Below are 11,521 nucleotides of genomic sequence, written 5' to 3' on the forward strand. Positions count from 1 at the left end.
TTTTGGGTAGTTAATTGGAGACATGACTCAGAAACTTTGCTGTCTAACTGGCTTCATACTTAGATCCTTAGATCTCAACCTCCTGTGTAGCTTGATTACAGGCATGAGCCTCCTTAGCCTGACTGAAGAAGTATTTTCCTGTGTACAGGTTGGGCAGGTTTAGAGACCAACGGATGCCAAAAGATTCCTAGGCAATAAGAACTGGAAAACAAACTCAATCTTTCTCCCTTCATCTCCCTTTCTCCTTCCTTCTCCAGTTCACCTAAATGATTGCCAGGTGCAAGAAAGAAGATATAGACAATTTATTCTACATCATTCAAGCTACAGATAAGGCAGGGACAAGGAGAGTGGAAACATGGCTTCAATTTTCTTTTGTTTAGTCCCTATTATGATGAAAACCAGCCTACACCAAGGATTGTGTGAGTGAACTGTAAGTCTGAGTCGAGTGGTCAGAAACTGGTGGCTGTTCATTGTGTGGCTGATTCAGGACTTCGTCTTTGCAGCTGGAAGTGTCTGAAAAAGTCTTCCGCTCTTGGTCACTCAGGGACTCTCCCAATATGCCAGAATTGCCAACGCACGGAATCTTCACAGAGATATCATTCAGAATGAGACTCCAGAAATTTTTGTGGTTGAGATAGCAAAGGATTCCTGGGGAAGAACAGAGACCAGGAGAGCAGGAAGAAGAAAGTTGGAATAAAATTGACAAGCAGAGCTGGGTCCTGTTGGCTCATCACTACCTAATCCTAGCTACTTAGGAGGCTGAGATCTGAGGATGGCGGTTCAAAGCCAGCTCTGGAAAGGAATTCCATGAGACTTCTTAACTCCAATGAACCTCTAGAAACCCAGAAGTGGAGCTGTGGCTCAAAGTGGTAGACTGCTAACCTTGAGAAAAAGAGTTCAGGGACAGAGCCCTGAGTTCAAGCCCCATGACCAAAAACAAAAGATTGACAAGCAGGTTGAGAGGAGGGACCATTAAGTCCCTGAGAGTTTTCCCTTCCTTCTCCCCTGTCCTCCTTCCCCCAGGCCTCCTCCTATCCACTCACCACAGATGATATACAGGATAAACACCAGCCAACCAATGAAATAGCTCCAGCCAATAGGAATGGAGACATTTCTCTTCAACTCAAAGATCCAGAGGTTAATGGGAAACAGCAGGAGCATGACGAAGATGAAAATGACTGGGAGATAGAAAGCAGAGGCCTGAGTCTCATTGAGAAATCCCACAAGAGATTCAACATTGTCTGCAAGGCCAGAGACACCAGCCATGGCTCCCACCAACACACAGATTCAAGGACTCCACTGTGGAATCACCCCCACCTCCCAGTGGCCACGAAGTAATGTAATTTGATTTTCAGTTCTCTTTTCCCACCTCCTCTAACCACCACCACCACCACCACCCTGCCCGATAGCCCCACACACAGAAAAGGAGTGTCAGGAAGAACGGAGGTCCTTCTTCAGAGCTTGGGGGTGGCGGGGAAGGCACCTTCACAAAAGCTCAGGATGGTCCCAATCAAGCTGAAGTTAGGCAAACTCTGCAGATGAGGCAGATAGGGCAGGTGCAACCAGATGGTGAGGATGAAACCCAGGGCCAAGGCCAGAAGGAAGGTCATCATGGCCACCAAAAAGATTGGGTGATGTGTCAACAGATTATAACTGTCTGGGGAAAACAATAAAAACAGATGAACTCAAGATTTACAAAAGATGAGCAAATATACAAAATTAAAAAAATGTTCAGGCCCACTCATCACCAAAGACTGGACACTTGCTATAATAATAAAACAATGTTTTCACTGGGCACCAGTGGCTCACGCCTGTAATCCTAGCTACTCAGGAGGCTGAGATCTGAGGATGGCAGTTCAAAGCCAGCCCAGGCAGGAAAGTCCCTGAAATTCTTATCTTCAGAAAACCGGAAGTGGCCCTGTAGCTCAAGTGATAGAGCGCTAGCCTTGAGCTGAAGAGCTAAGGGATAGCGCCCAGCCCAGAGTTCAAGCCCCATGATCGACATAAATAAATAAATAAAACAATGTTTTCACTTGCTAAATAAACCAAGAATAGCTGAGTGCTGGTGGCTCATGCCTGCAATCCTACCTCCTCAAGAGGCTGAGAGCAGAGGCTAGAGGTTCATAGTCAGCCTGAGCAGGAAAGTCGGTGAGACTTTTTTCTTCAATTAAACACCAAAAAGACAAAAATAGAGCTGTGGTTCAGATGCTAGAGCACCACACTTAAGTGAAAAAGCTAAGGGACAATGCCTCAGTATATACAGACACATTCACATGACACACACACACACACCACACAGAGGAAAGTGAAACAGGCTCTGTTGGAGGTGGGGAATAAAAGCCAGCAGTAGGAGTGGGAATGTGGTTTAGTGGTAGAGTGCTTGCCTAGGATGCATGAAGCCCTGTACCATATAAATAGAAAAAATCAGAAGTAGAGATATGGCTCAAGTAGCAGAGAGCCAGACTTGAATGAAAAAGCTAAGCAAACCCAGGGCAGGTGATTTAAGCCTATAAATTCCAACTTCTGAGATCTGAGGATCACAATTCAAAACCAGTCCAGGTAGGAAAGTCTGTCTTATCTCCAGTTAGCCAACAAAAAAGCTAGAAGTGGAGCTGTAGCTTAGTGGTAGAGCACTACCCTTATGAAAAAGCAAAAAAGCTCAGGGACAGAACCCAAGCCCTGAGTTCAAGCCCCAAGACAGGCACTAAAGATGAATAAAAGCCAACAAAAGCATGACACCCTGAGTTCAAGCCTTAGTACTTACACAAGAATTGTATCTCAGCTGGGCACCTGTGGCTCACGCCTCTAATCCTAGCTACTCAGGAGGCTGAGATCTGAGAATCACAGTTCAAAGCCAGCCTGGGCAGGAAAGACCCTGAGACTCTTATGTCCAATAAACCACCAGAAAACCAGAAGTGGCGCTGTGGCTCAAGTGGTAGAGCCCTAGCCTTGAGCTGAAGAGCTGAGGGACATCGCTCAGGCCCAGAGTTCAAGCCCCACAATCAACAACAACAAAAAAAAAATCTCTTAGCAATAAGTAAAGATTTAATTGAACAAATTAAGTATCCAATAAATGATACTTTTCCCTAAATGTATTGCTCTAAGGCTGGGTTGTTTTTCATAGTAGAAGAAATTAATAGCCCTATGCTTTTTTTCTTTTATGCTCAGGGGAATGAACATGCAGAAATGGGTGTCTAAACCTTTAGTTTCCCTGGAACTGAGAAAAGAGGCTCAACTTCTAAGAGTTGGGGAGAGATGAGACTCACTTCAGGAAATAAGCAGTTGTAAAAGTTCAAGAAAGCAAGGAGCAGACACTAGACAGAAAAGGGAAATTCCTTGGAGCCAGAGGTGGTCCAGAGAAGCAAGCCTGGAGGCAGAGGCACAGGAAGTGGCTGGGACCAGGGCTTTGATTAGGAAAGAGTATTCCAGGATATCCCACCCAATACTGTGGGTATTCAAGCCAAGAGGAAGGAAATGCTCTCCTCTGCTCGCACCTGGCTCTTCTCTCACATGTCCTGTGTGATTCAAACGCATCTCTCTTCTGAGCGCCCATTTCTCATGCCTGTGACTCAGAAGGTTGAGAGGTAAGGATCACAGTTCTAAGGCAGCTTGGGCAAGAAAGTCTGTAAGACTCTTATCTCTAATTACAGGCAAAAAGCTAGAAGTAGCTGGGCACTGATGGCTCTCACCTGTCATCCTAGCTATTCAGGAGGCTGAGATCTGAGGATAGGGGTTCAGTGTCAGCCTGGGAAAGAGTCTGTGAGCCTCTCCAATTAACCACCAGGAAACTGGAAGTGGTACTACGGCTCAAAGTAGTAGAGCATTAGCCTTGAGTAAAAAAATTCAAGAACAGTGCCCAGGACCTGAATTGAAACAAACAACAACCAAAAAAAAAGCTGAAAGTGGAGCTTCTAGTAGAATGCTAGCCTTGAGCAAAAGAAACTCAGGTTAACTGGGTGCTGGAGGCTCACGTCTATAATCCTAGCTACTCTGGAGGCTAGGATCTGAGTAGCATGGTCTGAAGCCAACCTAGGCAAGAAAATGCATGAGTTTTATCTCTAATAAATCACAGAATAAGCTGAAAGTGGCTCTGTGGCTTAACTGGTACAGTGCTAGTCTTGGGCAAAAAGGAGCTTAGGTTCAAGCCCCAGAAATGGCAAAAGAAGGGAGAGGAAGAGGAGAAGGAAGGAAAGGAAGGAAGGGAGGGAGGAAGGAAGGAAGGGAGGGAGGGAGGAAGAAGAAGCAGCTGGAAGACAGCATCTAGGCCATGAGTTCAAGCCCCAGGACTAATACCAAAAAAGAAAAACAAAGATGGAAGTGGGCTGGAAATGTGGCTTAGTGGTAGAGTGCTTCCCTAGCATCCATGAAGCCCTGAGTTTGATTCCTCAGTACCACATAAACAGAAAAAGCTGGAAGTGATGTGGTAGCTCAAGTGGTAGAGTGCTAGCTTTGAGCAAAAGAAGCTCAAGGACAATGCCCAGGCTCTGAGGTCAAGCCCCAGGACTGGCAAAAAAAAAAAAAATGGAAGTGGAGTTGTGGTTCAAGTAGTAGAATGCCAGTCTTGAACAGAAAATGCTAAGGGACAGTGCTCAGGCCCAAGCGCAAGTCTCAATCTGGCACACACGCAGACCACACACACAGGTCTTTTTTTTTAGAAGCAGAGTGCTGCCTCTGGGACTTATCTAATGTGGGGTGACATTTTCCCATTAACAACTCTATTTGACCATACTGGAAGAAGAAAACCAACTGCCTTTGTAGGTCTTAGTATCCATAGAGCACCATCTTGCAGGACAAAATGATGACTGGAGAGAGGAGGACAAGGGCAGGTGGTCCCTCTCACCCATCCCCCCCAGGTGCAAACTGGCTGGAAGCTTCGGGCTGGGGGAGGGCTCACCTCTGCCTGCATTGGCACAGCTCTTCGATTTGCAGAGGTACATGAGTCCCATGGACATGATAGACACTGAGCTGTAGATTGTGTTGGTGACATTCTCAGGGCAGCGCTGAAAGAAGCGGCTCCTAGAGGGGTACAGCCACTGCTTGGAGAAGACCATGAGCAGAAGCAGAATAAAGGCCAGCAGGCTGATTTCTGCCGCTGCCACTTGTGCCAGCCAGCGGAAGGTGTGTGTAACTCTCCGCAGGAAGGGCAGTTGAGAGTACTGACGTTCTCTGGGCCAGCTGTGGCTGTTGGAAGAAGGGACAGGGGTCTGCATCCTCCTTTAGTGCCAGACTCTCTCTCTTTCATTCCTCCTGCCATCCAGCCTCTCCCCCTTCCTTCCCAGGTCTTCTTCTTCTGCCCCTTGGGGAATATACCCCTTGGCTCCTGAATTCACCCCAACTCCCAGCCCCCTCTCCTTGCCCTGCGCACTTGCCCCTCCTCCTCCGAATATTCTCAGGGGACAGATCAGTTTCTACCAAAGGGTCTGGTGTCTGGGAAAGAATGCGAGGAGAAGTACTCATATCCAACACCTGAGCTCAGGACCCAACAGAAGCCCTCAGCCCATTCTGCAGGTCAGGGCCTCTAACTGCCGTGGAATATTCCTGGGGAGCTGAGAGACGGGGGAGGGGATCCACGGCTTCAATTGCAAGCCTTTCTGGAAACTCTGTTCCTCAAACCCTAGCCTACAGCTGTGGATCTGAGTCTCCCTCCAGCTTCTGCTTCTCCTTGCCCCAGTGGGCATCTCTGAGAGTCCTCCCTTTGTCTTCCTGTGTCCTTCCTCTGCCCTAACCCCAACCCCAAATCTTCACTGATGGAGCAGGGGAGGGAGGAAAACACCTTTACTCTGCATCTAACTCAGATGCATCATCCAAAGATGCCTCTATAAGCCTTCTCACACTTTCCTGAACCCTTTTCTCTCTCCATCTCTACTCACTTCTGTCTAATTCTTCTTCTGTGTACTTTATTTCTTCCCTTTTCAGCACCAGAGAAGAGAAGACACATTCTGAGGTGTGTGTTGTGTGTGTGTGTGTGTGTGTGTGTGTGTGTGTGTGTCTGTGTGTTGGTACCGGGACTTATCCTGAGGGCCTTGTGCTCTTGCTTGGAGTTTTTTGTTCAAGGCTGGTGCTCCACCATTTGAGCCACACTTCTACTTTTGGCTTTTTGCTGGTTAATAAGAGATAAGAGTCTCATAGACTTTTCATCTCTGGCTGGCTTTGATCTATGATCCTCAGCTCTTGTCCTCATAAGGAGCCAGGGTTACAAGTGTGAGTCACAAACTCCCAACTTTAGATGATTCTTTTAGCCTTTTCTCTACTCTGTGTGTGTGTGTGTGTGTGTGTGTGTGTGTGTGTGTGTGTGTGTGTGTGTGTGTGTGTGCATGTGTGCATACCTATCCTAACCCTTGAACTCAGGGCCTAAGCACTGTCCCTGAGCTTTTTGTGCTAGCCCTCTACTAGCCACAGCTCCATTTCCAGTTTTTTAGTGGTTAATTGGAGATAAAAGTTTCATGGACTTTCCTGCCACAGCTGGCTTTTAATCTGGAGCCTCAGATCTCAGCCTCCTGAGTAGCTAGGATTACACGTGAGAGCTGGCCTGGCTAGATGACTGATTTTAAGTTGTTTTTATGAAGTCTCACTAGTGAACAGAAGGACCCAAAACAAAGGCTGATTTCTGGAGGTATTCCTGCATGTAGTTGGCAGCAAAGGATGAAATGCAACTGCAGTTAGATTAAGCAAAGGGCCATTAACTCTGAATCCTAAGGTCACTTGCATAACTAGACTTCAGGAATAGTTGGAATTCTGAGAAGGCTCTGACCCATCTCTTCTTGATGAGCATCTTGTCCGTTCTCCACACGCCTGCCAGCTTCTCTGCTCCTGTGCACAGGTGGAGAATGTGGCCCCTATGCCCAGAGCTGTGTACCTGACCCCCATGGCTGTCACAGCAAGGAGCGTTTAGTGAAACATTCTCTAGCCCTGACAGACACAAGTGCCTTTCTCAGAAAATCAGGTATGCTAAGGGCACCAGATTAGAGACTAAACCTTGAAAATGGGAGGAGGAGAAGGTGCTGAAAGAGGAGACAGTGCTGGGCTGTTGGAAGGTCATTCATACAAAGCCAGTGGTCATTAGGATTGTGTTTCCTTCCTCCAGTCCTTTATTTGGGTTTTTCCCCCTGTAGTTTCTAATAATAGCAAGCAGTTCTCTCAAAAACACACTGTCATGTAGAAGAATCTTAGAAATTTAATGTTTCCTGAAGATCATAACTCCTGGAAGATTACACTATAAATAGATACCATTTTTAATAGAGCCCATAAACAATCACAACTGAACAAAGCATGCTTTAATCAAATATATGTTTACAATTTTTTCTCCCATCCTGGTGTTTGAACTTGGGGCCTGGGCACTGTCCATGAGTACTCTACCATTTTTTTTTTTTTTTGGGGTCTGGTCGTGGGGCCTGAACTCTGGGCCTGGGCGCTGTCCCTCAGCTCTTCAGCTCAAGGCTAGCGCTCTACCACTTGAGCCACAGCACCACTTCCAGCTTTTTTCTTTTTTGCTTATGTGGTGCTGAGGAATCAAACCCAGGGCCTCAGGCATGCAAGGCAAGCCTCTACCGCTGAGCCACCTTCCCAGCCCGAGTACTCTACCATTTGAGCCACAGCACCACTTCTGGCTTTTTCTGTGACAAATTAAAGAGTCTCACAACCTTCCTGCTTGGGCTGGCTTCGAACTGAGATCCTTAGATCTCAGCTTCCTGAGTAGCTACAATTATAGGCTTGAACCACTGGTGCCTGGCTTTTTTTGGGGGGGAGGGGGGAGGTCCAGTCGTGGGGCCTGAACTCTGGGCCTAGGCGCTGTCCCTCAGCTCTTCAGCTCAAGGCTAGCACTCTACCACTTGAGCCACAGCGCCACTTCCGGCTTTTTTCTTTTTGCTTATGTGGTGCTGAGGAATCGAACCCAGGGCCTCATGCATGCAAGGCAAGCGCTCTACCACTGAGCCACCTTCCCAGCCCCTGCTTTTTTTTTTTAATGACAGTGCTTGGGCTTGAACTCAGGGACTAAATACTGTCCATTAGCTCCACTTTTGGTTTTTTGATGGTTAATTGGAGGTAATTGTCTGGGCTGGTTTGAATCATGATCTTCAGATCACAGCCTCCTGAGTAGCTAGAGTTATAAGTGTGGAGCTGTCTACATGGCTTTTTTTTTCAGTGGAATAATAAACACTATATTATATGCTGGGAAGAGAGGAGTGGGGCACACATAAGTAATTAGTATTAATCCAGTTCTTGGGTTAGGTAGTAAGTACAGCAGATAGATCATACACAGATTCTTTTATACAGAACAGATTTCATGCATTCTGAAAAGGTATCAAATATTGTTTCCAAAGGTAACTGGAAATAGTTCAAGAAAGGAAATGTAATCCTGGAGATGATCAGCTCAGTAATGGAAGATATTTACATGGTATCACAATATGTAAAGTAAATAGTGACCGCTGGGATTCAATTCAGCATCATCAGATGAACAAAGAGCGGAAGACTCAATAATAATATCAAGAATAAACATAGCAGCCTTGGCATGGCCCAAGCAAAAGCCTAGAATAGATAGCTGGAAGGTGGAAGAAGTTGGTGAATAAATTTCCTGGCTTCCTTGCCTCAGGCTGGCATAGCTCTTTCCTGTAGCAGGAAACTGACAAACTTTTTTTTTTTTTTTTTTTTTTTTTGGTGAAAGGCCAGATAACCAATACTTTAGGCTTTTTCTCTCCAGGTCCTAAGACTAGAATTCAAGGCCTAGGTGCTCTCCCAGAGCTTTTGCTCAAGGCACAGTGCTCAATATTGGAGATAAGAGTCTCTTGGACTTTGGTGCCTGGGCTGGCTTCAAACTGTGATCCTCAGATCTCAGCCTCTTGAGTAGCTAGGATTACAGGTGTGAGCCACCAGTGCCCAGCTACTTTAGGCTTGGTAAGCCAATCTCTATTACAACTACTCAGTTTAGCCGCTGAAGTCTAAAAACCATCTTATATGTAAATAAAAAGGAATGATTATTACAAGATATAAAGCTTTAAGTCAGGTGCCCGTGGCTCACACCTGTAATGCTAGCTAAGATCTGAGGATAGAGGTTCAAAGCCAGGTGAGCAAGAAAGTTCATGAGACTCTTCATCTCCAAATAACCAAAAAAAGAAAAAGCTGAAAGTAGAACTGTGGCTCAAGTGGCAGAGCACTGACCTTGAGTGAAAAAGCTCTGAGAACTCATTGTGGGAGGGACAAGCTTCCAAAAGAAATATTTGAGCCGGGTGCCGGTGGTTCACGCCTGTAATCCTAAACTACTCAGGAGGCTGAGATCTGAGGATTGCAGTTCAAAGCTTGGGCAGGAAAGTCCACGAAACTCTACCACTTGAGCTATAGCGCCACTTCTGGTTTTCTAGTGGTTTATTGGAGATAAGAGTTTCATGGACTTTCATGAAACTCACACCTGTAAACCTAGCTACTCAGGAGGCTAAGATCTGAGGATCGAGGTTCAAAGCCATTCTGGGTAGGAAAGTCCATGAGACTCTGATCTCCAATAAACTACTCAGAAAACTGGAAGTGGTGCTGAGGCTCAAGTGGTAGAGTGCTAGCCTTGAGCCAAATAGCTCAGGGACAGCACCCATGCCCAGAGTTCAAGCCCCATGACCAACTCCCCATAAAAGAAAATTCTGTAGACTCTTACCTCCAAATAACCAGCAAAAAAGTTGAAGTAAAGGTGTAGCTCAGTTGTAGAGTGCCAGACTTCAGTAAAAATCTAAGTGAGAATGTGAGGTTCTGAGCTCAAGCCCCAGTACTGGCACCAACAGGAAGGCAGGAAAGGAAGGAGGGAGGGAAAGGAAGGGAAAAGAAGAGAAAGGAAGGGAAAGGAAGGGAAGAAAGAAAAGTCTACTTTCTCAACCTGCAAATGAGAGCAAGTACATAATGTAGGATCAGCTAGACACAATGTCCCTGGCCATTATCTCCAGAGCCAGTGGACAATAAAGAAGGACAATAAAGAAGTATTTTATAGAGGCTATGGTACAGAGCCAGGAGTAGTGGAATGAGTAGCACCCATAGCCACATCAGCTGTGAATAATCCTGGATGTATTGGAGGGGATTGTCCTGTCATCCTGACAGCCAGGACTGGGTTGTTGCACCAGTATGTGGTTTCTGGACCAGTGCTGCAGGTGCATTTGGAGGTACCTTAGCTACTTCCCCCCTCTCTACCCCCCCTCCCCGCACCAGCTGGTGCTTGAACTCAAGGCCTGGATGCCCCTGAGCTTTTTTGCTCAAGGCTAGTGCTCTACCACTTAAGCCACAAGGACACTGCTGGCTTTTTCTGAGTAGTTAATTGGATATAAAAGTCTCATGGACTTTCTTGCCCAGGTTGGCTTTGAACAGAGATCCTCAGATCTCAGCCACCTGAGTAACTAGAATTACAGCTACCGCTGCCCAGCTCTTAGTTCACTTATAAAACCTTACTTCTGCTTGATTTGTAAATCTCACTCATCAGCTTTCTCAATGATTCTTTATAAAACCCACTATCCTCTCCAGAAATACCAGTTTCTGCTTATAACCAGAATCCTGACTGTGTTGTCAGTTTTCTAATACATAAAAAATATCTGAGGGGTCATGAGTCATGCCTATAACCCCAGTTACTCAGGAGGCTGAGAACTGAGGATCATGGTTCAAAGTCAGTCCAGGAAGAAAAGTTCCCACTAGACTCTTATATCCAACAAACTACTCAAAAAAAAAAAAAAAAAAAAAGCCAGAAGTGGCGCTGTGGCTCAAATGGTAGAGTGCTAGCTTTGAGCACCAAGAAGCTTAGGGACAGCACCCAGGCCCTGAGTTCAAGCCCTAGGACTGGCAAAAAAAAAAAAAACTTAAGGAATGGCCCAATTCCTCTTTTTCTTTTTTGCTTCCCATCCACCATGAGGTGAGCAATCTTCCTCTATCATTTGTTCCCTGCCTGTACTACCTAGTGGCAGGCCCAAGGGCCAAGTACCAAGGACAAAAAACCTCTGAAAACATGAACCAAAATAAATCTTTATTAGAAGTGGAACTGTGGCTCAAGTGGTAAAGCATCAGCCTTGAGCACAAAAGCTCAGAACAGTGCCCAGGCCCTGAGTTCAAGCCTCAGAACCAGCATGGGCGCGCATGTGTGTACATGTATACGCACACGCGCACACACATTAAAGGGCAGCACCAAGGCCCTGAGTTCAAGCCCCAGTATGGCCACAAAATAAAAGGAAAAGAAAAAGTGGCCCAGAGAGAGAGAGAGAGACTGATGGTCTCTCAGAAGAATGTAACCTGCCTAGAGCAGGGTGCCGGTAGCTCATGCTTATAATACTATTCAAGATGTTGAGATCTTAGCACCATGGTTCAAAGTCCGCCTGCATAGGAAAGTCCATAAGACTCTTTCTCCAATTAACCACCAGAAAACCAGAAGTGGGACTGTGGCTCAAAGTGGTAGAGCACCAACCTTGAGCACCTTTTGAATCGCAATCCTCATATCTCAGCCTCCTGAGTAACTAGGATTACAGGCATGAGCCACTGGCACCCAGCTTCCACTAACATTTATTGA

At 46.1% G+C, this 11,521-nt stretch overlaps 1 protein-coding gene across 1 annotated transcript; it reads right to left on the reverse strand.

The window, feature by feature from the left end:
• Nucleotides 1–403: 403 nt before the first annotated feature.
• Odf4 (outer dense fiber of sperm tails 4) lies at nt 404–5,210 on the reverse strand. Its single transcript, XM_042670781.1, has 4 exons — nt 4,895–5,210; nt 1,484–1,657; nt 1,044–1,178; nt 404–648 (listed from the first exon to the last, which is right to left on the reverse strand). The coding sequence occupies exons 1-4, from the start codon at nt 5,208–5,210 to the stop codon at nt 404–406; spliced, it is 870 nt and encodes a 289-aa protein (XP_042526715.1).
• Nucleotides 5,211–11,521: the final 6,311 nt, after the last annotated feature.

The sequence above is a fragment of the Dipodomys spectabilis genome, unplaced genomic scaffold (assembly GCF_019054845.1).
Source record: "Dipodomys spectabilis isolate Male_0828 unplaced genomic scaffold, ASM1905484v1 ptg000576l, whole genome shotgun sequence".
Taxonomy (NCBI): Eukaryota; Metazoa; Chordata; class Mammalia; order Rodentia; family Heteromyidae; genus Dipodomys; species Dipodomys spectabilis.